At 39.6% G+C, this 27264-nt stretch overlaps 1 protein-coding gene across 22 annotated transcripts in view; it reads right to left on the bottom strand.

Moving 5' to 3' along the window:
- LOC128259785 (poly(rC)-binding protein 3) overlaps positions 1 to 27264 on the bottom strand; it is a 99775-nt gene that overhangs the window by 15851 nt on the left and 56660 nt on the right. For 21 of the 22 annotated variants that reach the window (XM_052992371.1, XM_052992370.1, XM_052992369.1 and 18 more), the window contains one exon: positions 6375 to 6949. In XM_052992371.1, coding sequence (XP_052848331.1) covers positions 6375 to 6473 — 99 coding nt within the window. In that variant the 5' untranslated portion in view covers positions 6474 to 6949. The remainder of the gene's footprint in view (positions 1 to 6374; positions 6950 to 27264) is intronic. The other variant, XM_052992351.1, reaches the window with a different exon arrangement.

The raw sequence follows: 27264 nt of genomic DNA on the forward strand, positions 1-27264 counted from the left end.
GACATTTTCCTTTAAAGATAACCAAACAAATTACAAACTTAATTTCTACGTATTTCAGATTTCGAACAATTTATTTGGTCATGTTAAAATGTTGCCACTCGCACCCATTCAATTTTCTGGCCATAAAGCATAGAACAACCTTCACAAATCCAAAGTGCAGCAATCCATTGTGCCGTCTAAAAGAGCGCACCCAAACCCAACTAATATATCTCGGTGCGGGCAGCTTGCCAGACAAAATGCAAACTGGGCAAAACAATGTGCGAGGGAAATCTGGCCACCTCCCCCCTCTGTCACTGTCTTTGTCCGAATTTTTATGCGCTGGTTGCATTCTGGCCACTCTTGGGCGAATCGGATGCAGGCCCGTTTATTTGGCTGTGTAGATATTTATTGTACACAAATGTCAGAGCGAATTGGCATAATTATTGGCGCAATTATCGTTGGACGGCAGCGAACCCATCTTAGATGCGTTTCTACGCCTGTCTGCACTTATAGACGAATTTTTCGCCGGCCAGTGTAATTTATAGGACAAGTTTGCTGTCACAGACTTGAGCAGATATAAATTGTAGCTGCGTAAGTGGTATCTGAGTGTGGCGCGGCCCAGAGGCTACGCACTTTCGGTGTGGTGACCGTCATAGCCATTCAGGTTGATGGCTGCTCATCAGCGCCTCAGCCTCATCATCATTAATAATGTGGCCACAGGCCGCTCTAAGGTCCGCCCAGATTCCTCCACCCGCCCGCTGCTTTCATTCAATTATGTTGTTGCGATTGCGAGCCAGTTCCGTTCAGAAGTTTGCGCAATTTGCATAAATCGGATCTGCCTGGCATAGCTTCATCCCCTCTGCTCCCCCGCCGTTTCATTACAGTGGAAAGTGGGAAATTCGGGACTTTCACTTGATTGCATTGATTTGGCTTTTGCGCACTTTTGCCCCGCCAATCCCCTGCTGTTCTGAACGCCGACAATTAAATTCACAGCATTCCTCCACACAACTCCTGCAACAATGAACAATCGCATTTGGCATTTGGCATTTTCGCATTTTCCGATTTCCACATGCGTGCGATTTTCGTATGCAAAAAACACTTTGCGGTCCAGATGGAACATTTTTGACTGCCTTTTGTTGAATGTTTTGGGTTTGGTCCACAGCTTGTTGGGCTCAGCCCGGTTCGGTTTGGATTGCTTGCATAAAATATGCATAGGAAAAGTTGACATGTAGGGAGACGTTTCAGAATGCCAACATTCCGTTCTGTGGTCAGGAAATAAGTTTTGATTGTTCGGTTGTTATTGATTTTCTTTTGTTTTTCACAAGGGATTATTGCGAATCGGTCGGCCTTTGGTGAATATATGCCTTGAAATAACAATGTCCAAACTGTGATGGTAAAAAGGGTGAATAGGATTTTAAAATTGTTAAATAAAGCTTGGATGAAAAATATTTCAAGATCCGGGCTGTTCGGACATATATACTACCTGCAATATAAATAAGAGTTTCCGGAACAAGTCATCGATATACATAGCTTTAAAACTGAGGGACTAGTTTGCGTAGAAACGGAAGAATTGACGGACATGACTGACATTGAATACATCATGAATTTACATCAACAACCCAAAATACTCTTGCATTACTAGCTCTGAATGCTGACACCCGCAAGTTATGAAACAGTTTTAGTTTTCGAGTTAAAGAATTGTTCTAGGCTAGTGATTTGGTTGCATAATCATGAATATAGATCAGCAAACTCATCCTTAATTATCTGTACATATCTCTTGGTATTTTCCCACACCATATCAAGCCAAGCGTAAAATATGACTAGTTCCATTTATCACTATAAGACGAAACACGGCTTGCTATGAAGATTATGGCAATAACAATGGCCAATGGAGAAAAAAAAACAAACAATAACTGAAAACACATTAAAGTTGAAGTCCAAAGAATGGACAACGCTAATTGTGGGCCACAATAAAAGCAGTTGAATAAGGGAGTTGAGGAAAAAGAGTTTTTGATGTTAGTGGAGCAGACAGTAAAAAGACGGAGAAATGAGAAAAGAAAACAATCGCGGTTATGGCTTTAGCTCAGACCATAACCAAAAAAAAAAAAAGTTCGAGTAGCATGACTTGTTTCATGTTTTTCCCCTTTTGTGATCTTTGCGGATTTTGTTTTTAATGTGTGGCGGCTTTGGAAATTGTATAAAAATAAGTGAATTGCAGCAACAAAGAAAACAGCAGCCACACTAACAACACCATCAGCAGCAAAAAATCTCTGACAGCAATTGCAAAACCGTGAGAACCATTTATGGGAGCTGTGCGGCAAGGAAAAATGCAAGAAAAACTGGCCACAAACGTTGGAAAATGCAATGTGACACAGGGGGCGGGGGGTGTGCAGTCCACACATGGCCTGCTGTGGCACACATGTTCCGCCCCTCCGCTGCCCCATCCAATAAATCATGCAGTGCATTTGTCGCCCTGCAAACTTTTTATATCGGATTTTTAGCCGTTGTGTTGTTGCTGCTGCTGCCGCTGGCAGGCGAAACGCAAAAAAATTGTACAATTAAATTATTTACAATTTGCCAGGACCAGATGCAGTACAGGGCCATGCCAGCACGCAGCAAGTGGCATATTTTTAATTTGATTAAATAACGAAAACAACGCACGGACGAATGAGAAATGTCTCCTGCAGGCGAAGGGCGACCGAAACGCGCTTTGGAGGGCATCCCTTAGTTTAAGTAATTGAATTGGAAAACATTAAAAACATTATAATAAATACCAACTAATAAACCATAGAAACGTCAACACAACTGTTGAGTTTAGTCCATTTCTACCCCCAACGAATCCATTACATAACCATGCCCTAAAGTCGGACGCTTCGAAAAATAGTTAATTAAAATTAGACAAGTGCTTGGGAAATCTGGCAGACTGTGATGAAAATTCGCATAAAGGTGCCGTCGTCGGCGTCGTGCAATTTCACTAATTAAAAATGCATGATTCAAAAATAAGAACAACTGCAACAAATATCTCTGTCTACTGCCCTGACAATTCTAGGCGAGAGAGCAACCCACATTACGTTTTCTTTTCTATGCAATTTGCGAATGGCTGCCAAGAAATAAAAAGGTGAAAAGAAAAACCAAAAAACCCAACAGCCCGGGCTCAAAACAAAAGGAAAATGTGTTTTTTCTTGCACCCTTTGTCGCTCGATCGCATGGCTAATTTGTTTATTTTTTCCTCGCGTTTCTGTTTTCGTTTTTCATAAATTAATTAACTGCATCACGACTTTGGACGCGGCTGCAACTGTGTCTCTGACTCTGACTCAGACTCAGACCCAGGCACCGAATGCGACTTTCTGCATGAAACTAATATCCCAAAGTTAATTAGAGACGCAAGAAAATATCAAAAATACTGCTCAACAATGGCAGCTTTGGCTCTGGCGATGACCTTGTTGTGTGTCGTCGACTGTATGGATTGGATACTAAATCTCATATTTTATATATCATTTTTCATTAATAAATAATTGCAATTATAATTGACTTGTGGATTTGTGGATTAACGGTACGGATTAATCACAATTGAATTACTTTTACGCTATATTTATTATTATTCAATTGAACTTGACGTGGACATTTTTATACCATTGTACCAGGGTATTAAAATTTCAGTCAAATAAAGATAAAATATGTCTGTTCTGCTATCTAGATTCAAGTTTTAAAAGTTTCTATGGATAGACTTTTGACTACACTTTGCAAGGATATAAAATGTAGTATACTTCTAAAATTGGTATTTGTATTTTAAATTGAACTGATTTACCACGTAACAGATGAAAAGCTTCTTTAAAACAAATTATATAAGTGTAAGGAAGCAGAAATTTTTTGTTTAATTAATTTTGTTTAGCTAGGAAGCTTTTCTATAACTTACGTGGTCGCCGCTATTTGAAGACAATTAAACTTTATCGATACGGATGTCGAGATTTGTGTTTGATGCAATTTTATGCCAACTCAGTTGACAATAGGTTCGCTGTTTACTTGCCGCTGTCGTTTTTTTCTTTCCCGCTCGCCACTTGATTTGCATTGCGCTTCAAATTTATTCACATCTGCGCGGCTGTTGAAAAAATCGCATAAATCATGCTAATCTATAACTATCGATCAAAAGACCAACAACAAACGACAGCCTTAGTCTGTCGGCGCCGTACAAAAGTGTCTTGGGAATTTATTGCCCGAATCCTTGCGTTGGCAAGAAAAAGAAAATCTCAGAAAATGTGCAGAATTTGCATTTACACAATATTTATTCCTATACAAACGCCTTTCTCGCAGCTATACTGTGTAAAAGCCAAAAAGTGCGCAATTATTCAAGAGATTCGTGATCTGCGGAGGGATCCCGCACCAGGTAGGAATATCTATCTATCTATCTCTGCTAGGAAGACACTTCCCCAGCACTACCCCACTCCAATTTGGCTTAATTTTGCTTGCTTTGTCTATTTGCCTGCTATATCTGCCATAAACTGTCGCGTCTAAACATATTTCTGGCCTTATTGCCAATTTTCAACTACACATCATGTAAAAAGCCCCTTCCCTACACCTCGTTGCACTGGCTTGTCGTCCTATCTGCACCTGTCTCTGCCTTTCAATTGCTTGTGGTATTAAAAATATTATTCAACGACGACCAAATTTATAATTATATCGATGCCTGGGCAAGTCTAAAGCTGCAAATCAGCTTTTTTCTGTCGCCTTCTGGGGGAGTACGGCTAAAAAGATAAATGACAGCTTTGCCAGCTCAACACGTGCTCGGGGGTCGGAGTCTTACCAGCTTCCCAATCTTCTGGCTTACTCCTCTCAAGTGGCAAGCCAAGCAGCGCATCGCACCTAAAGTCAACCCAAGAAACAACAACGACGCTGCGGATTTGCGTGACAGCCTTTACTGGATTGTTGTTGGCGGGTAATGTGGTTGAATAATAGTTTTTAATGGCTGTTGACTGTTATTAAATAAATAAGCAGCTATTTAGTGTCGGTTTTTCTATCTCTTTGTTTAATGCCGCTTTATCTTGACTACTTCGGCTGCTGTGAATCACTGCCTGAAATAAAGGGGCTCCATTTCAATGGAAAACAATATGTTTGTTGGGTCATTGTGGCTATGGAGTTTATAAAGACACCTGAAATTTATGGCTATTTAAATACATTTATTGAACGACTTCAGCCTTTATTAATCTTTTAAATATTCGCCAGTGAAAATTAAAGCTACTCAAAATCGAAACATAAGAAACATTGCAACCGAATTGGAATGAAGACTAACATCGCTTATGAGTCAATAAACATCTATATTTCTATGCTTTTTTCAGTTTAACCTCTGGAATTATTTCATTTCAAAAATTGCCCGCCTCCTGGTGTTTGTGCTGGATAATTGCTATAAAAACATTGCCTTGATTAAAGCGCACACAATGCGCAATGTCCCCGATTTGTTAGTTAATTTGTCCAGGCAAATGTTTTAATAATTAATTTGTTGTATGCCACCCGTTGTCCCGCAAGCAGATTTGCTATGCAATATAGTTTCTGGTCCTACATGCCATTTGCTACTCACATCATTTTGTTATTGTACGCAACGAAAACAATTTATTAATTGGTGTATTTTATTTGTTTTTGTTTTTTATTACTCATATCTGGGAGCCGTGATGATTGTTTAATAGCCGATGCCTTACTTCGTCTCACTTTTATGGCCCTGTATTTATAGCTCTACGTATGTACATATGCATAACTCTGACTCCCCCGTAGTTTCCCCACAATTCGCCATTTCGTTTACCTTAAATGCGATGGCATAATGCGTGACGTGGCGCGTATTTAATTTTAATTTGCATACAAAATTCACGCATTAATTTGTAATTTTTTTTTTTCAATAATGTTTGCTCTGATCAGGATGTTTTTTTTTGCCCTCTGCGTCTTCCATCCTCTTTATTGATTTTCATGAGGATTGGAAAAAAGGTCTATAAATATTTAAGATGTCAGAGCTCAATGGTGTGCATAAAAGCGTTCATATTTTAATAGACATTTGCACTCGATTTAAATAAAGTGGAGTGGAAAGCAAGTTTTAGACCATATTGATTGGATGCCTCTGCATACATGGCTCCTAAGGGATTGTTTTCTGTATAATATTTTAAAGGAAGGTCTCTGAAACTTCTCAAACTTTGTTAAAACGGATACACCCTGAATGACTATCGAATAATCTACAATTATTTCAACTAATTCTTATCATGTATTCACTTTTTAATTCTTTGTTTCGACACCACTACCATTTGCTGGCGTTTTAAAAATATTGTTTTCCAACAGCACGATTTAATATACTTTGATAAACCATAAGCCGGTGGCTTTATCCATTTTAATCGAATTTGAAATTTTTTCCAACTTACCTTTCCTTGCATAATCAGCCTTATTGTGAGTGTCACCGATGGATCCTCGTGTTTGATGGACGCACCGCCCGCACTGCTGCTCGTGTTATTGTCTTCCATGGTATCTATTTTGCTGCCTTTTTCTTAACTCGGTTTAGATGAAAATGTATCTGGATCTGACCGTAATCAGCGGTCTGTATCGCAGCAGTGGATTTTGTCTTTTTATGGGCACACTTTCCGACTAAGTTATGGGTTTTGTAAATATAACTTTGCTATACGTCAATCATAAATGATCGATACATATACTATACATAAGAGATTTTGGCTACTTTGCTTGCGGTATTGTATGGTTTTCTAGATAAAAATTAAATTGGTGGTGTCTTTTGCTAGTCGTACTACGTTGTTGGCTTAAGCTCGCTGCGTTCTCTTTGCTGCTCGTATCTTCAGTGTTTCTATCCAAATGCAACAAATAATCACGGCTATGAAAATATGTCTAGTATTCTTCTGCCTTGGGAGTTTTCGTACATTTAATGTTGAGCAAAAATACTGTTGCTTAGCTGATGCATTAAGAGACGTATATTTATTGGGTGCCTAAGCTGAAAAGAGAGAGATGAAATCAAATTTAGTTAGTTTGTAACGCATAAATCATTTTAAAATTCATTTATAAAATTTAATTTGCCATTATAAAATTTTCAGTATTCCACTCGGACCAATAAATCATAAAATTAGCCAAATTAGTTTTGTGCACAAAGTGCCAGCAGTGCATTTAATCACATTCTCATGCAGAGTTCACGACTTCCGGCACTTTTGGCTGAGCAACAACAATGAGGACGAGAGGGTCCCCAACCGGACTCGTTCATCATCCACATTTGCTGGCAGAGAGTTGGCCCCTGTCCTGGGCCTGTTTGTAATTTTGATATGAAATTCTTCTTTCTCTTATTTTTTGTGACTTTTTTTTTGAACCTGCGCCAAGTTTTCCGCATATTCCAAACGTTGCGACTCATATGTACATACATGTACTCGTACATATGTATATCTGTATATACAATATTGATGTACTTCTACTGTTGTTGTTGTTGGGGCGTTTCTTACGCTTGAAATCACTTCATATGCAATTTAGTACAGATACTCGTACACATTTTTCGCTGGCTCCGTCCCCGGCTTCTTTACACAAAATTCCCAGCATAACTCACTGTACAACGTGTTCGTTCGTATGCATATGTTCGGATATGTACTAATGCTGGCGGCAGCATCAGCATCAGGCAGAAATCATTCCCGGGGGGCACAAGAAATATTTGCGCAGCGACCAACGCGATGACTACCAAAATCTTCCTGTCATTTCCCTCGGCTCCAACACACCCCCTTCACGGCAGAGTTGTTTATGAAATTATGCGGACTAATTCCCCATGTAACGGTGGCCCAGCTCACCTAGACAGAAAAAGCCAGAAACTGAGAGAAATACAATTCTGAAGCTTACACTGTCCACCAAACATGCGCATAATTTGTGTGAGTCTGCTGCACTTAACATTTGACAGGATAGCGAGCTGGGCCACGGCCACGCCTAATTTGAATGTTCTAGTTAGTAATTTTCCTCATGTTCATGAAGTTAGGAGAATAACCAGTGCAAGTGGTGATTAATGTCAGGTCAACTACGATGCTGTAAATAAAGATCTGGCAAACTGATTTTTTTTTTTACAGAAGAGACCAAACATTAAATAATTTCTAGCATATTAAAACTAGTAAGTTAACTTCGGTGTTGTACATAACTTTTTCCCTATTCGTTATGACATCAATTTAACATGTTCTAGGAAAAATCGCCTAGAGCTTTCATCAGAAAGCATGTTTAAATCAAAACTTGAACTTATAATTACAGGACTTAAAGTTATAGAACCCCTTTAACAGCCATCAGCCCGCATCAAAGATGAAAGTAAATCGGAATTTACAATTCCGACTTCAACTGGCCTGGCAATACGTAAATTGGACCTACAGGTATGACAATGGAGCCACCATTAGAAGCTCGTCACTGCCGGTATCGTTTCCCCTTCCATTCCAACCACCAAACAAACCCATGTTAATATCTATTGCTCGGCACTGGTGAACGCCCGCAGCGAAGTCTTAAGGTTGCCCACCAGGGAGCACCGCAGTTGAAGGTCGGTGGCGGAGGAGGGGCTACCCAGCAGGAGATGGCAGGACAACAATGACAGTTCTGGGTGCACACAATGGGAGACTTCGAGGGATGGGCTGCAAAAGTGTCCGAGCCAAGTGCAATAAAAAAAATAAGTTCCGTTGCAAGAAATGTGCATTCTTTGCATTGCGCAGACAGGATGAGCTGAGGAAAATGAAGATGTCTGAACCGAGCTACTCCCTCTTCTTAACTTGACTCCCAACTCATTCTCAATCATACGCACTGTCTGACAGACAACTTTGGCTTCGACTCCGACTTCTTTTCCACTTTTTAATGACTTTTTGTTGGTGGAGCGCAGGAGCAGTACTAGCATAACTAGTTTTCTTTTAATTAACTCGACATATAAATGCCAATGTCTGTAATGGCAGCCAAACCAGTTTGCTTTCTAATTTTCTTTGGCTTTCCACACGCACACGACGAGGACGGCGGCGATGGGAAATGTGGCTGTGTGAGAAGATTTCTAATTTCCTGCAAGGCAAAAACAAAGGCACAAATCACAAAAGAATGTGCTCATCCATCCTTTGCTATTCTCCTTTGCCAGCTTCATAAAAGTTAGTAAATAGAAGTAACCCAGACACAAACTACGTTTTCAAACTCATTTACATTCTCATCCATCTCGTTTGAAAATTCTGGCAGAGCGGGTTTAATAAAAAGTCAGAACAATAACAGTAGTCTACTTCGGGGCTCCCATAACTGGAAGACCTCTCCTAGGCACCTTTCCGCAACTTTTTCAATTCAATTTTGGGCCATATCAGAAAAAAGAAAACAAATACACCGACACAATAAACGCTAAATGCTGAACGTGACACACACATGCCTCAAAAGTGCTGTCATGTGTTCAGCGATGAGTTGGAAACCTGGAGATCTGGAGAAAGGGAGCCGAGAGTGGCGAGCGACTTTGTTGACGACGTTGACTTTATACGTCAATTTCATCGCCGTCGTGAGGAGTTTTCGTTTCGTTTATGGCAGCACAGGGAAAATGGTAGAAGATACTGTGGCAGGGGCTCTGGGCAAACATCACCAGCAGGCAAAGGAGGCTGGAACGGAGGCTTTCACCCCGCCTGGCCTTTCTAGCCACCAGTCTCGGCTCCCTTGTCAAGTTGTCGTTGCCGACGTCGCCGTTGTTGTGGCAAAGTCAACCGCATCATCGTCATCATCACCGCCGTCACATGCCTTTAACAACATTTTCGTTACACTGCGCACCTTGGCTGCTGGTCCTATTTTTCCTATCTCGGTGTTAGTGTAAGGCTGTACATTCTAGACATTTGGAAGTGTAATATGTGTAAGTGGACAATATTAAAAACAAACGAAAGGTTCAAAGCCTTTAAAAGGCCCGTACATTCGACAAAACCTTTAATGGAAATTAATTTTTTAAATTAATTATGCACATGTGCAGCTGTCCTAGCAAAGGGGCTGGAGTTGTGGGCGGTTTGTGTGTATCTTCCTGAAGGTGGAGTAGCCCGGGGGCTGCGACAGCAAAGTGAAAACTCATTAAATTGCATAATTATGTGTACACTCACGGCCTGGATCACATACGAAAACTTGTGTCGTCTCTTGTAATAATATTAATATTAATAACGTAAAATACTCGAACGAACTTCCGAGTTGAAAGTGGACAAGGGTTCTCGGATCGCTCGACCTTCTTGGGCTCTCGTTTTGGTCCCTTGGCTGCACTTAATAACATTTCGGTCATGACTCCTGCTGCTCGTCAGGTCGTCATAATTTGATTTATGATGCGGTGAATGCCACTCACAAACACCGAGTCCCAAGTGAACTTTAAAAGATTTCCCACTTGATGGGAAACTTCGTTGCCTTTTCTTGCCCCGTCTAAAAGGGTATTTTTCTCTACATACCTTTGCCGAGCTGCCGCAAGTGTTGCAGAAATATTTAATTACCCGAGAACAGAGTTTAGGGGAGAATTATAGCATACTTATGTGGATTCGGCACGGGCATTCGGAAAGGGTGGAGCAAACGGCGACTGCCATATTAATTTGTGTCAAATAAGTAAAACGCAATTAAACGCACATGTCATAGCGTGGGCAAATGGCCAATAACCGGGCAGAGAAATGGGCAGGGCACGGTTAGGAAAGTGGGCGGCAGTATACAGCATCCGTTGCCACACAATCGATACACAAACAAAGCGCCCCCGCTCTGCAATAACAACAATAACCATAACCAGAAAGCAAACGAATTGTCGGGAATCCCTTAATATGATGACCTATTAAAATTACTCTATGCCATAACCACAGACTTCCCCACACTCAAAGGAAAGCAATCTTTTTCCGTGCCTATGTATTACCGCATTTCTATATGTATTGTGTAGTTTTCTATTTCTATTTCAGCATGAGCAGGATTCTCCTACGTCGCTCTATTAATGGTAAAATGATATTCTCTGCTAGTCAGTCCGCTATGATAAAGCAATTATTGGCCATCAACGGGGAGCACATATTGGATCCAAAGCTAGCAACGAGTACGTGAGTCGTGAGTATATTTTGGCTTTGATTGTCACGTGACTATCACTTCCACTCACGGAAATCCCCCAATTTAATTTCCAATTACTTTGGCTTATGACCGACCCTTTGGCAATCAGTTGCCTAAGCTTTTCCCTTCACGTCGGGCAAAGGATTTGCATATTTGGGAGGGACACGTCATTCCCTTTAATGACTACAACTAAACGCTGGATTAATAAACAAAGCTGTGCGAGTAAATTATACATTTATATTTAGAATGCCTAAAATGCATTTCAAGTAGGAAGCATCTCAAAAAGGTTGTTACAGGGCGCCTAAATTTTGAATTGATTAGCTTAAGATCAACATGAGAATCTGGGGGTTTAATCTTTGCCCAACTATTCCAGTATTTGTGTGTACTTAAAACATTTGTGACTGCTTTGCAGAGGCTGCTCTTTTTGATAACGTTTTTTGACCCGGTCATCATTTTGGGACAGTCTAATTAAATGTCACTTCACTTTGCCCGCCTGACATTTAGGTATCAAAATATTCTACATATGCGAGTGGATTTGCTTCTGGCTGTGTCATATATATCATCGTTTTGTCTTTCTCTTTTGACAAAGCACATGTCCACATCGCCGTCATCATCATCCACACGAGGATGGATGATAAAGAATGCTGGCCAAAATGAAAAAGTAAAGCATGTTATGTTGAAGGCAAAACCTGTGCCAACATTTTTGTCACTCCTGTCATTGTTTGTTGCATTGTCCTTTCCTTTTCTCCATTCATGTGTGTGGTTGTTACATAATCCTTAATCCTTCTACTTTATTGTGCATTTACATTTTCATTCCGCCAGTCGGTCCAATTCGTTTCGAGCTCTATCCCCTCCTTTCGACATTAAAAATCCCCCCAGCTGCTCTTTGTTGTGGCTGCCCCGGCCATACGCACAGTGTCAGCGAAAAGTTCGCCAACAGTCTGCTCGCCAGCCTGATAATAACTTTAACGAGGCCACTCACTGCAGCCAAATCTTCCACAATTCATGTTTATAATTTGACTTCTCGGACGAATTTGCGGTTCAACGTTTTAGGGGTAGTAACTGACAACTATTTGCGATTAAAAAGCTTGTGTGCATACATGAAGGAATGCTGACTAAGGGAGTTATTTCAAATGCGGTAACTATTTACCAAATGTGATGAGTTGCTCGTTGGCACAAATATTTTATAATTACATTCTTTGCATAGAATTAAATACTGCAAATTAAACTATTTGGCAACTGATTGGGTTTAAAGCTTAAATAAAAAAAAAATTAAAGACAATTTTAGAACGGATTGATTGGTATTAACTTTAATAACAATTCTTCTATCGAAAATACTTAAACTTAAATACAATTATACAAAACTAAGTATCACCTGAGACCCTTTTCCTTACGCTGACCTAAAATACAGAATAAATAGAAAAATGTATTACATTATTTTACCAAATAATAACATAAAAAGCTAAGGTTCGGGCATTTTTTTTACGTAAGGAGTAAGCAATAAATGACATTAGCTTTCCACCCTGTATCGCATTAAATTTTTCATTAGATCTGCATAGCGTTTGTCATTTACCTCCTGCATTTCTTCACCTTACACCCCGTGGAAAATCACCCAATTTCCGCACACATTTACTCATCCTCAACTATTTGCCCTAACGCGGTCAATCACACGATGTTTGCCATGGCTTCCTGCAAATTATCTGCTCTGTTCCGCTCCGTTCCGTTGTCGTCGGTTGTCGCCTGCGAGGCACTAAGTATCTGCCAGATACATTTTCTTTGGCTGCAGATTTACGCTCTGCACCCTGCACTAATTACAAATTGCAGCGTGTAGCTTCCGCTCCCTCTTTTGCACAGTGCAACGAATTCTCGCGTCTCATAAATTAAGTAGGCCACCCATAGACAAGTGAGTACAGACGCCACCTAGCTTCGGCTGCAGCTCAGCGGGCTTAGGTCCAAGATGGAGGCGCATCTTTATTAACGCCGACGACGTCAACGGGGCGAAACATTACAAATGTTGCCAAGCAAAAAACACACGCGCACACAGAAACATATGGACCTGCACCTGTGTGGCATGTACACCTGTCTTGAGACATCGTCATCGTCTGCTAAAAGAAATCTTATTAAAAACAAGAGGAGAAAAGCTAGAAAAATAGGGAGAAAAAAAAACCGACTGAAAATATGGCCCAGGCCATGTTTGTTTCTATCTTTGTTTGGTTTGTTGTTGCAGTAGCGGAAGGCACCGTTGCAAGTCGCATAAATTACATGCACCCCCTCGCCGCCTACCCCCCGTTTGCACCTCTCTTCAGGGGGCATTCGCCTTTTTAGCACCCAAAGATGATTATGCCGAAGCATGAAATGCGATTTGGCGTGCCATCATCATCATTATCTTTCATCTTCTTCATCATCATCGCCAGACATAAGCCATCAAAGGCGGCGGTAATATCTTAAACAAGATTTGTTTCCCATTGAATCCAACAGAGTTTTTGATATATTCGTATATAGGTGAAGTATAATGGAAATAGAATTGAAGTTGGCACAAAAAAAAGAAACAAATTAAAATCCCATTGATGAGGATAACTACATTTAAATTGTTGATAGCGGACAATATAAAGGAATTTATAAAGAAGTGAAGATAAGAAGCACTTCAAATTATTTCTGTAAATAGTTATAAAGTTTCTTCATTCATCTTTATTCTTCTTATTCATCGATCCCAATCTAAATGTAACCATGTTCAGCCGCAATGTTCAACACCACCGCAAGTAACTCTCCATTAATCTCTTGTCTTATATTACAAAGCCACAGCCAATTTAAGTTAAGAGGCAACCCCTTCAGGCCCTGGTCATTAATTAGCTAATTGAATATAACCGACCGGTCTCGTTATCCTGCCGATAATTAGAAGCACAACTTTGGCACAGGATGTTGCAGCTGAAATCTCTGTGTTCAGCCTGCAGCTATGTTGCTGCAACATCGTCGGGAAATTGGGAAATATATCGGGAATTTGAAAAGCACAACCCATGGCATCTTAATCCTTTCGCTCTGACCCATTGTACACCTTTGGTTTCAAACATTTTGTCGGTCAAATGTCATCGGTGAGCACTCTGAGAGGCGTGGCTGATATCAACTTTTTCGACTGGTATTAGCTTACATGCTAACTGACGTAAAAGTTGGCCCGTGGGTTGAGGATTTAAGGGTATAGAGAGAACGAGAGCTTTTCGTTCTCGGCTTTTATGCAACAGTGCACTTAGAAAAGTATCTGACAGTGCAAGTCTAAGCCACACACACTGGGTCCCTAGTATGGTTTCACAGCAACAAGAACCACAAAAACAACTGGAACATGAACCCAGTCAGCATATGAAAGTCGCATTAAAAGGCATTAAAATTCATTTAGGTTGCCCTCGACCCACCGCCCACACAAAAAGCCCCGGGAAACGGGTGAAGAAGCAAAAAGGATGAGGTTGCCGCATCGATATTGAAATTTATGCTACAGATTTAACTAATAATGCAGTTAAATCCTGTCAGACCAGACCAACTTAGAAGCGGAGCTGTGAGTAAAGCAATCACACGCTTCATAAGCCAAGGCAGACGCGACTTTGTGCCCCGGAGGAGGTGGGTGGTGGTTTAGCCAGGCTGACTGGTTTAATGGGGGCTGGGGCGCAGAGGTGGGGTACAACAAACACAATTGAATAAGCGAGGCAATCAATCAAAATACAAAATCTATTAAGGAGCAGGAAGACGCAGACATTCGCCCCAAAGGAAGTTTTCCGATGTCAGAAACAGTGGGCTACATTCGAAACCTGAAATATGACAAAATCTAAAAATAACAAGCCAACGAAATTATCTCCTTAAAAATAAACCATTAAACCACCTTAAAAAAAATAAATTTAAATATATTCATTATAGGCAAGGTCTCTATTCTGTTTATTGAAAACAAACCCAAGCTATTAGTGAACATTTTATTATTAAATATACTTAAAAGAAAATAATTTTCATGTTAATTTCAAATTATTTATTCACAATCAAAAATAAATGCCGATTACTAGCTCCCTGGGTTTAGTGCATGGTAATAATCGACTCCAACTAACTTTCAGCCTTAATGAGCTTCGCAGAGGGACACTCAGTTCCAATTATAAGGCGTTCAAAATCTCTTCCGCTCATTTTGATCGAACGTCAGTGCTAATTTAAAATTGTTGCAGCTCTAAGTAAGTAAATGACATAAATTTATAATTTCATCGCTTTTGTGCCCAGAGAGAGAACTAGAGCGTCTTTCTGCGAAGCTCTAAGATGGAGTCTGAAACAAAGTGCTTTTCATTTTAATTTATTAATTTAATGATGGGCTCGGGGCACGAGAGGTGGCTGTCGATGATGCCGAGTGAGAAAGAAATTGCCCTGCCAAAGCAAATTTTGAATTTTTAATTCAATAAAGCGGCAAAAATGTGTCCCATTGCAGAAGGACCTCCCAAATGGGCAGGAGGGCAAGAGAGTTGCGCCAAGAGCAAGGATATTTAGCGCGACAGTCGTTGAGGCCATAAAATTTAAGGCAGCCCAAAAAGTTTTCCCTCCCAGTTATTTTTAGATACAAAATATGGGCAGTACATTAAATTTTTCCGGGCCTGAGTGCCGGGGCGGAGTATGTGAGGGCTGAATTCGGGCGGAGGCCAGGACAAACGATGTCTTAAGGGCACGGGGAAAGCGGCAAGTCATAATGCTTATTGGATTTGAGCTGGCCAGAAATATAATTATGGCTTAGCGAAATAAAAAATCTGTGGGGAAAATAACGCAATGGAAAGAGGAATTTCAATTAAAGTAGCAACAAAATATACGAGTAAACGTATATCAGGAAAAAAGAACCAGAGCTAGCGAGGCGGTGCAGAAATTGTGATTTGTGCTGCGGCAAATAAATGTTTAAAAATTTAATTAAAACGCAGAGCATAAATAACAAATTGGGTTTTAATAAAGACCTCTTTTCGACGCTCGTCCCGAGCTCATCGCATAATGGAAAGGCTGCCCACAGCCCTTCGGGAACCTTTTGTTGCTCCTGCCCCTTTTTTCTCTTCCCACTCTATATAGCATTATTCTGTGCTAAAAGTTAGCTTTGCCTAATGAAACTTGAGCGAAACGCTTAAGGAAATGCTTGAAAAATGCTTTTGTTCAAAGTTTACTTTTATTTTCTATTTTCTCCCCGTTCTAAGACCTCCAAAAAGCGCCAAAGGCGAACTAAAAGATACGTTCTGGTTATGGGCAAGCCAAATGATACTACTGTGATTGATGGTTGGGACTCAAGCTCCATTGGGTTCAGTTTGGTTCGGTTTCGTTGCAAATTGGTAAACAAACAAAATTTGACAAGTCGCTGATGAAGTTGGCGGACGAGAAAGCATTCATTTCAAGTGCCGTTCGGCGGCCTCTTTCAAAGATGATCCACAAACGCAAATTCAATTTGAGGCCACAGAATGTCAGCAATGCCACTTCTAAAAGATTGACTCAAGCTGAATTTAAAATTTACTCAAAAACAACTCTTTTGTAAATTCTTTTTTTTTTAATTCATACATTTTTCCGAGGCAAAAAAGAGAATACAAATCAAAACAACTACCGCACAAAGTTTGCTTTTAGGACAACCAGCAGGGAGATACCCGAAAAACGAACAACGAAAAACCAACCGACACCGAACCAAAGCCAAAGCCCAACCCACACTCGCAGTTATGCAATATTTTTGTATAACGAAAATCACTTTTTGAAATAATTGCCAGAGCCATAGCGCTGGGGTAATGTGTGGGTATAGCTGGAAGCTGCTGAAAATATGCCAAACGGTCGGAAACGAAGAGCTCTAGAAAGGGAGATATGTTTATGTGCGCAGGTTTAAAGCCAACAGGAGAACAATTTTCGTTAGCGACTACCCTATGAAATAAGGCTTCTTCTTTTACTAATCCGTTTAAGTACTTCATGTTTAATATTAATCTTACAGTATTAACTTGAACGTAGAATATCTTCGTACAAACTATTGCACTTTATTGTCCCCCAAACAGTGAGTTTAAAATAAAAACGGTTTAGTCATATTATGCATGGCTAAAGAATAACCCCTAAGTATTCTCGGTTTTCTATAACAGAGTAATGGCGCATACATATTCAAATCCCAAATTCCAAAACACTTTATTAATTTGTTTGATATTTTCTTCTCTACCTAATAATTGGAAAGATAGAGCATTAGCTGACCAAATTCCAAGCCATTTTAAGGCTTACGCTTTTTTTTGTCTGGTTTAAATTTTCGGGAGCACTCGAGAGCATTTTTCGTTCGTTTATCCGTTTTTATACCCTTGCAGAGGGTATTATAATTTCAGCATCACTAGGAGAGTCGATCTAGCCATGTCCGTCTGTCCGTCCGTCTGTCCGTCCGTCTGTCCGTCCGTCTGTCCGTCCGTCTGTCCGTCCGTCTGTCCGTCTGTCCGTCCGTTTATATGCAAACTAGTCTCTCAGTTTTTAAGCTATCTGCATGAAACTTTCCCAAAAGTTGTCTTTCTATTGCAGGTAGTATATAAGTCGGAGCGAGCCGGATCGGACGACTATAGCATATAGCTCCCATAGGAACAATCATAAAAATAAATGAAAAAAATTATAGCTTTTCTGTTTTTAATTTTTTTTTTAGTTCTTCGAGATATAGTAATGGATAAATATTTCAGAATTACGGTTTAAATTTCATCAAAATCGGACGACTATAGCATATAGCTCCCATAGGAACAATCATAAAAGTAAATAAAAAAAATTATAGCTTTTCTGTTTTTTAATTTTTTTTTTAGTTCTTCGAGATATAGTAATGGATGAATATTTCAGAATTACGGTTTAAATTTCATCAAAATCGGACGACTATAGCATATAGCTCCCATAGGAACAATCATAAAAGTAAATAGAATTACGGTTAAAATTTCATCAAAATAGGACGACTATATCATATAGCTCCAATAGAAATAATAAAATTATATAAAATAACTACCTAATAATGAGCTGCAAATCATCATTGCTTCAATGTTTTTAGACATATATGCAAGTAAATCATAATTTTAATGTTTTCAAAAATATTTAATTCTTGCAATAGCTGCAAGGGTATATAAACTTCGGCTTGCCGAAGTTTGCTTCCTTTCTTGTTTAGAATGAGATCCAACAAACTTATGCTGCTTCACTGCCACACAAACACATACTTGCACTATAGTGCACTCGCAAACTTACAGACACATGAGAAATAAATAGCATTTAGTGCATATTTAGTACAAGCAACGACAACGTGAAAAGCAAGCCCGAAAAAAGAGAGAGAGAAGGAAAGCAAACCAAACCAGACCAGACCAGACCGGGCTAACATACCTGCATAGAAAAAAGGCAAGGCCCCGCCCTCCTCTTGGCCACAACTAGCTGTTGTTAGCAAGAAAAATGCATCAATGCATGCAGCAGCGGACAAAACCAACGAGAAAGAAAAGAAGCCAAAGCCACATAAAGTGCATGGGATAATAGAAACAGGGGGTGCGGAAAACGGGGATACAGCCAGCAGAAAATGGCCAAACATGTTCTTCGAACAAACGAGGAACGGAGGCAGGTTTGGCCAGGAAAAACTTGGCGTGTCTCTTCGCCATCCGAACTGGAGCCAAAGTTGTGGAACCTGCAGGTTTTTCTTTTCCTCCTTCTTTTCCAACAGTTTTCATTGCCACCGAGCTGCAAGTTGCAAACATGTTTTCCTGGTTCAAGTTGAATCACAATCTTTGCCTGGCCAAGACAGCAAAGATATCCGGATTGGTAGCCGCCGCACACATCAGTCGGTCATTCATTCATTCCCACCAACTCGGTACAAGTCTCTTTGGTTTTTGGCCACAGAAAATCCTTCAAGGGTATTATGATGGGTTCCGTTCGGTTCGGTTCAGTTCGACTGGGTTTGGTTTGGTGGAAGTAGCTTACATGCCCCAGATGAACCCGAGAACATGCAACGTGCAGCAATTAGGAACTGCTAAAAGAGCTGGAGGGCGGGCAAGAAAGCTCAAGAGTTCTCCGCAGAAATCCCAGAAACTTCGAGCCCAACTTTAAGTTGCGGTTGCTTCCCAACTTGTGTCAAACTTTGAAGCAGCATTGGGTGGCTGCAACTTTGATGGGTGGATACATTTCGGCGAGGGCGATATAATGAACTTTCAATCAATATGCAAGCAAAACAATCCTTCGGGGTAAATTTGCTGTTGTAGTTTGCATCATTCGAAACGCTGGGCTGAAGTTGGCCGTCGCGGTGCGGCTTATCTCTTTTTATCAATTTTAACAGCTTTTTGGCCACTTTATCTGGAAATAAGTGAGGGCGAAATCTTATCTGGCGAACTCTTAAATGTACTTTGCTGCAGACAAATCTCGAAAAAGGTCGGGTCAATTAAAGAAATGAACTTTAAAGTAGTTTTGCTTCGTAACCCATAAGTATGTGGATCAGCACAAAATTGTTCCTTACGTATTGGCAGTTTGCAAAAGTATTGTCAATTTATAGACTTCTGGGAAATAAATTTTCCGAGTTCAGCATCATCATGCCTCTGATCCACACTTGATGCATACAAAATCGACGTGCGAAACTTTAAAGAGGAATTTAATTATAGCCAAAGCTCCATGCCTCCGTCTCTCTCGCACTCGCACTCGCTCTATCTCGCTCGCTTATCTACTTCTTCGCTTCGAGGGAGGATGAAATAAAAAATTAAATTCAGCAGCAGCGTGTACTGGGCCCGCTGCCGACTCTACCCTCCTCCCCTTAAGCGGATCCCCCTCGAGGCCCAAAAGTCCGCCTACGGAGGTCCTCCCCTCTCTGTCTCGCTCTGCATACCCATCTCTTTCTACGCCGCTTCTGCGGCTGCTGGCTGTCGGGTTTAATGAACGGAAATCTCTTGCAAATATTCAATTGCTATACAACTCTGTAGCGCAGCAGACAGTCGCAATATATACACCGATATGTACATATCGTACCCGAGTGGAGTATGCCCATGCCCGATATATGTACATATATACATATATATGCACACAGATGCACCCAGTGGAAGTCAACAGACAAAAGAGGCGCATGTCGACGTTGCCCACGAGCAATGTGCAATGTGCGATATGCGTTCCCTGCCAAGTCGATGATGAAGTTTTGATATTGATAATGACGTTGCCCTACGGCTCTGAGAATAGGAGGAAGCGAGACAGAGATGGAGCGCAGTCTCCCCGAAAGATTTGCAATTATTTCTAGTAATCAACGGATCATCTGCAATCTCGGTTGCGAAGAAAATCTTAAAACTGATTTCTTTATATTCTTTCACACATGTTGTTGATGGTTTGAGCTCAGAAAAAATTTCATTATTATTAACCAAAAAAAAAGTATTTTAAGGTTTTTATAACGTTTACACTTTGTGGTTTACCCTTTCAAACAATCCAAGTAAATAAGTTGAATAGAAATATTTTTTTGTTACCACACATGGGTTAAAATACAATTAGTGGGTTGATAAGTTTAAATTTTCTATATCTTTATAAGTCATTACAACCATTTTCATTATATTAAACTGGGCTAGTTTTCGCTTACTGATAAATCCAAAACTATACATTAAAAATTGTATGAATTAAATTAAACCGATCAAAGTCCTTTAGTCCAAGACTGATTAAAGTTTATTTATTTACTTGAAGCTTTAACGTAAAGTGCACTGTTGTTCGCAATCGGGTTTATTCAAATCTCTAAAAAGGGGGCTCGACTTCGAGGTAGTTCACTTCATAACCGGTTTAGTATGAGTTTTCCAAACGTAAATGTGAAATACTTGCCTAATCCACCCTGATAGGCCATCTTAAAGGCAGATAAACCCATAGTCCTAATGCCAAGGCACATTTATAGGCTCGGATGCTCAGTCGCAGTTACTTGCTGCTATCGCCACTCTGCTCTCCGCACACATTTGCAATATTAATAATCTGCTTGCCATTGAAAGCCATACAAGGCGCGACTTCGTTGTACGTGTCAACATTCGACGTCGACTGAGGCAGCGACTGCATGCGCGACGGCGCATATAAATTTTGTTTTTTTTTTTTTTTTTCTGAGTGGTCTAGGAACTTTTGCGCCGTTGCGAGTGGCATGCAACCCAACAGCGGCAGCAACTACAAAACTCATTTGGCAGCCAGGCACTGGCGTAGCGCTGAAGGGGAGCACAAAGGGGAGACCCAGAGCTGGCACAGTGGAGGCCATAATAACCATAAACAATCAGGTGTGGGAAGCTTTTGTGGTCGAAACGCGGATAGCGGTGTAATTCCCAATTGAAGTTAATTTATGACTTCCAACAAAATTGTGTCAAAAATAAATCTTAGGAAAGAAAGTAGATTGTTAATTGGCATTGTTATTCTAATGTAATTTCAAAATCTGGAGAACATGATTAAATAAATAAGTATGAATAGTATAACAAAATTTGAATACTAAGCTTTTAAAATAGAAAAAGGAAAATGACCTTGCAATATCGTTTACACGAATGAAACCTTCTTTATTAACAGACAAGCTTCTTTTATAGACCTTAAGGGGTTACATGGGTTTATTTTCTTAATAAATTCTATATCACTGGAATATAGATACATCTAAAAAAAAATTTTGCGCTCGCTCCCAACATTTTTTGTCACTTGAAACTTAAAACGCGTTTTTCTTGAAACTGTGTTTTTAAAATCGGTTGAGAAATGTTCACCAAATCAGCTTTTTTTGTAAAAATTTTCGTCAAAATTAAAATGTTTACTTTTTTTTTGGCCAATTTTTAGTTTATGGCAATAACTAAGATAGGAAGTTTTTATTTTTTACTTTTGATCATCCTGTTAAAAGTTTTGCTGTCAACGAGGAGATACCTTTATTCCGAAGGAACTTCCGGAAACGACGGCCAAAATTAGAATGTTTTTTTTTAATTTCACAAATAATTTATTAAATATGAATCTTTAAAAAAAAAAAAAAATAATTTATTTTATATATGAAACAATATTATTGAGAGTAGGCCTTTTTTTGTACGAGGAAGCACATGTAACCCCTTAAAGCTCATTAAGTCTTCTTAAGTCTTCGGTTTTTATGACACTTACAAATTATGCCAATTTTTAGTATTCGTTCGCACGTAAAGTATGTATACCGACGTGTTTATTTATTTAATTCATATTTAGCTGATGCCTGGCCCACTGTAACCGCAAAAATGCCTAGGCTTCTTCAGTCTAGTGCTAGGAATGCCGGACGGACTGCCTTCCCATTGGCCTTTGTCTGCTCCCCGGGCCCCTGCCGACCGCTTTTGTGGATCCTGGTGCTCCCCTCCCCGCGCCGCACTCCTTTCTCTCCTGGCGGATTTAGCGTCGAGTGCACAACAAATATTGTCGCCGGCTAGGTCGGGAAATCAACGCACTAAGCCCTCCGCTCCGCCACCCCTGCAAATGCCGGCGGGGACAGTGAGCGACAACAACACAAAGTAAATAGTAAACAAAAATAGTTGGCAGGCCAAAGTAAGAATGCAAAAAGGCAGCAAAAACAAAGCAAAGCGAGGAAAGCAAAACGCATGGGCTAGTGAATAAAAATAGAATTTAAAATAAAATGCGAAACAGCTTGTTTCGCTTGCCTCTCTTCTCTCTCTCTAGCCGTTTTTCGATTACGTTCAAGTTAAATTAAAGCGGCAAATTTAATACGGCAGCAAGACAAAGCACGAGTAAATGAAGTCCTTACATGCGGAGCTCTATAAATATAAAATTGCACATTCATACAGACTTCACCGACTGTTAAATGACTGAAAGAACCGACCGCCCATTAGCAACAACAACGGCGTCTACAACCATAAATTGATAAGCAATCGGAAAGTGTTGTGGCGTGGAATACAACTGCGATAAATGTGTAGTAATAGGTTTCCTAAATCGATGCGATTAGTACTATACACTAGCCAACCAATTTTACTTGGAGCACTTTACGATTTATAACAAGAAACAGGATACGAAAATTTATATCCTTTTTTCGAGCCATCTGACGTTTGCCGCACATTTTTTTTGTAAGTAATTTTTCAAATGAAACTTTATAATCGGTCATAATTAAACGATAACAGAAACTATTACTTTTAATCGGAAATTTCTGCAATCTATGAAGATAGATTACCTACTACCACAACAACTACATCACTAACAAACACTATGCGAAAAATAAATTTACTATTCTGTCATAAAATAATATCTACAGTTATCACGTATCGGTATCGATTTAAACCATCACAAAAGAGTTATTGAAAAGAAGGTCAACTCTTTGACCTTGGGAGTATCAATTACTAACCCACAACACCTACTTAACACCCCCTCTTATACTTTTTATCTGACTTCATCGTAACAAAATGCAAAATAATGCGAATTTAAAACAACAACAGAACCCCACAATGAGACAAAAAAATGCAGATTAACAAACTGTGCGTTAAAAATAAAATGAAATAAAATCAAAATGCAGCAAAGCTAAAAGCATACAAACAACAAAAAAGCAAGAAAAAAGCAGGCACAGCAAATCGCGGGCAATGAACGCTTGATATACGCAAAAAAAAAACACAAGCAACCAACAACCGAGGAAAAAGCAAGAAAAGGAAGAGAGCAAAAGTAAGCAACGGAACGAGAAACACACACATACAAAAAAGATTTTGCTGCACATGCACTGGAAAAAATATTCTACTTTTTGACCTAAATGTATATATCTGGAAGGCGTGAAAAGACAGAAATATAATATAGTTCAATTTATTTACTTGCCCTTGTATACTTTAAGATAGTAAAGTTTCATTAAAAAAAATTATTTATCTTGAATAAACAATACAAATTATTTTGTGATCTCTTTGTTAAGTTTAAAATAAATATATGTTCAATTTTTACATAAGTTCAATGTAATGTCGAAATGAGTCCAAAAAAACAGACGTTGTTTTCAGTGCAGTGAGCAAGCGGGATAAGAAGAGAACTTAAACATTTGATTGAGTTTGCGATAGAATAACAACAAAACGGATAAGGAAGAGGAGAATGAACTTTTTTCCTTGCTCACACATTTGAAATGCACATAATTTAGCGAAGAATTGAGCTAGAGTCTCCCGAGAGAAGTGCTAATGTTCCACTTGGCGTATGAGTAATGTTTCCCATTGTGGTGGGAAAACTGGTTTGCAAAGGTTTAATGCGGAAAATATCACAGTTCAAGCGATTCGACTGCGTCCCAAGTCAAGCTGAAGGTCTTTGGGCTGGACTATTTTCGTTGCTATCCGATTACCCTGTCACAGAAGCAACTACAGAGGAGCGGGCCCGTAAGCAAAGCCCTTAAGTAATGCACATTGCACTCGCACAGTGCATCCGACTCTCTGACTCTCTCTACCTCGCTTTGTAAAAGTCAAACTATCAATTACAATTATGTGCGCAAACGAGACAACAGAGCGATGGCAAATAGATACTCGATACTCACAGATACATCCACTTACTCGCTCAGATAGATACTGCCAACGCAATAACAAAACAGCAGCAAACAATTAGCCAGAAGTCAGCGCAGCACAAAGCCTTAAATTCAAACTAAATCGAAAAGAGAGAGAGCGATGCAAGAGGGAGATGGAGTCTGATAGTACCAAGTCAATTTTGAAAAACGAGATACTTAGATACAATGGGAAGAAGAGGGCTTAAGGGGACTTGAGGATTCAACATGGCTCGACTCAAGCCTCTGAATCCCCAGCGCAATTTAGAGTTCGCATTTTGCTCCAAGGTGACTAAGCAGGTCAGTCGAAAAGACCGCTACAGAGGAAGTTGATTATTTTGATAAGTCTGTATGGGAAATCATTTCGAATTATATGTAACCCTTTATCCCGGACCTAGTTAGTTACCCAAAGTATGATGTTTCTCTCCTTGGCCGTCGATTTACTTTAATTAAATGATTATTTTGTAATTTAAAAAGTGGTAAAAGTATCTATTCCAGTAACATTTAATGAGGTCGACTGCAAAAGCTTCAGGAACAAGATTTTTTTTTAGAGGATGGGATAGAATAATAAAATGCAAATATTCTTAAATGTTGTAGATGTTCTATAATAAAATAGGAAATCTCGTGTGTATCAGCATTCAATATAATGCTCATGCATTGCCCTTTGTTGCATTAAAAAAAAATTGTAAAGAACATTGCCCTTTCTTTGATATATACTCTGTAACCTTCGGTGCTGGACGAAACCAATAGCATTACTTGTTTTTGTTCAATAATATTAACAAGCTCAATAAGACCTGCACGCAAGGGGAGTACAAAAAAGAGAGAGAAAGAGAGCGACTGTTGGGATAGGTAACAACAATTACGCTTCAATGCATCTTTAAGATATTGTATCTACAGAATACATGTGCCGCCTGTGGGCTGTATCTACGTATATTGCGAGCTTTTGTGTTGTTGTGTACTCTCTCTCTCTCTTTCTCTCTCTCTCTCTCTCTCTCTCTCTCTTTGTGTTCGTATTTAGATAGCTTTTACTTATATCAGAAACTCGTACCCGGTGCTGTTGATGCAGTTGTATCCGCTGTTGTATCTATATCTGAAGCCGGACGAAACGCAGATGCATCCTCAGCCCAGACTATGCAAACGACAGGCAGCAGAATGTTGCAACTTTACCTCCCCCGCTTTGCACTGATAAGATAAGAGCGGGCTGACACTCGGCCCTTCTGCCCTCTAAAAAACATTGACAACTTTTCTATTAACGGCCCGCTCGACGAATGCGAAAAGCAAAGGCAAGTATCTCTCAGTTCGTTTTGTATCTACACAAAGAAATCTGGGCACAGATACGGGAGGAGAACCACTGGAGAGGCTGTGGAAAATGCAATGAAGCGGCACAACGCTGCTACAAAAGTCAGCAATTGATTGCAGCAAAAGTTAAGTAGATTATGATGGAAAACTTTCTGAATCTGGCTCTGACTCTGGCCCAGGCATCGCAAAGAGACGAACGTCTCTTGGCCATTATACGAGTTTTTGCTACTGGATAACCACCAGCTGTCCGAGCGGGGAAAACTTTTCTAAAAACACGAAAAAAACAGGCAGAAGAGTTGCAGAAATAACTAGTTTTTGCCTCGCCAAAATAAAAAGATTTTTCAACCATTTCTCTAATACGTATTTGTCAGCCATCAAGCTTATACGCCGCTTTTAGATGCCGCTCCCGAACCGACCGCAAATAAATGTGATTGAAAAAGGGGATCTGAAATCCGCATTGGAAATAACCGACTTCCTTTCTCTAGAGCGGAAATTGTTAGTTATTCTTGGGTTTGCCTCGGAACCAAAACCCGATTGTTCAAATATTGATTTTGCTAGTTAATGCCCTAGATTTGTGGTCGCAAAAGAAGTAATTGATTTAGATAAAAGTCGAGAAGACTAGTCAAGCAATGAACGGGTATATACAAGAAAGCACAAAGTAGTCTTGACGATCTTAGTTATTTACAACAATAAAGGTATCTTAATTCTTTCCGATATTTGCTTTATTAAAGTACCCAAATGCCTTTTTCTCCGTCTTAATCTCTCACTTCTGTTTCAATGATTAATCCTAATTTGTTGATGGCTAAATCGCTTGCTAGCCAACTAGACTGAATGCCGTAATTACTGAAACATCTGCTACTGGAAAAAGTTCATTCCCAGAAATCTATTCACAGCCAGACATTTAATGGGCGGGGAAAAAATCGTACACGAAATGGGAAATGCTTTCAAAATTGTTTGGCGCAAAATTCAATGCATGGACACGTACCTGAAACGAGAAGAAAAAGAATATGTAATGAGTATACGGTTCTAAGCAAGTGGAAAACAAAATAGTTTTAAATCATTCAAGTAAATAAATTAGAATCTCCACCGGAAACATTTGCATATGAATTTACTCAGGCACAAACTTCCAATTTACTAGCAACTCAAGCAAAGTAAATAATTTTAAGACGGAAAACTATATGAGCTAAGTAAAGTATCTGAAAGACAAACAATCTTGGCCGCTAACATATGAATTTATTGGATTTTTCTCTTGCGGCTATGTTACTTTGGCAACCAGCTGTTGGAAAACACATTTGGAATGTTTAGATTAGACCAGGAAACGGAAGATTACTCCTCACTAGACACAGTGCGCACTATGGGAACAAGATTGCTTAAATTTCATACAGTCCCATCAGTATTTCTTACAAATTTAATCGAGTTTGATATGCAAATAAAATGACTGATTTAATCTTTTGTATTTTTAACACAAGGTAGCTGATAGATAGAGAATAAAATAAGTCCGGTTGGTCTCT

The sequence above is a fragment of the Drosophila gunungcola genome (assembly GCF_025200985.1).
Source record: "Drosophila gunungcola strain Sukarami chromosome 3L unlocalized genomic scaffold, Dgunungcola_SK_2 000009F, whole genome shotgun sequence".
Taxonomy (NCBI): Eukaryota; Metazoa; Arthropoda; class Insecta; order Diptera; family Drosophilidae; genus Drosophila; species Drosophila gunungcola.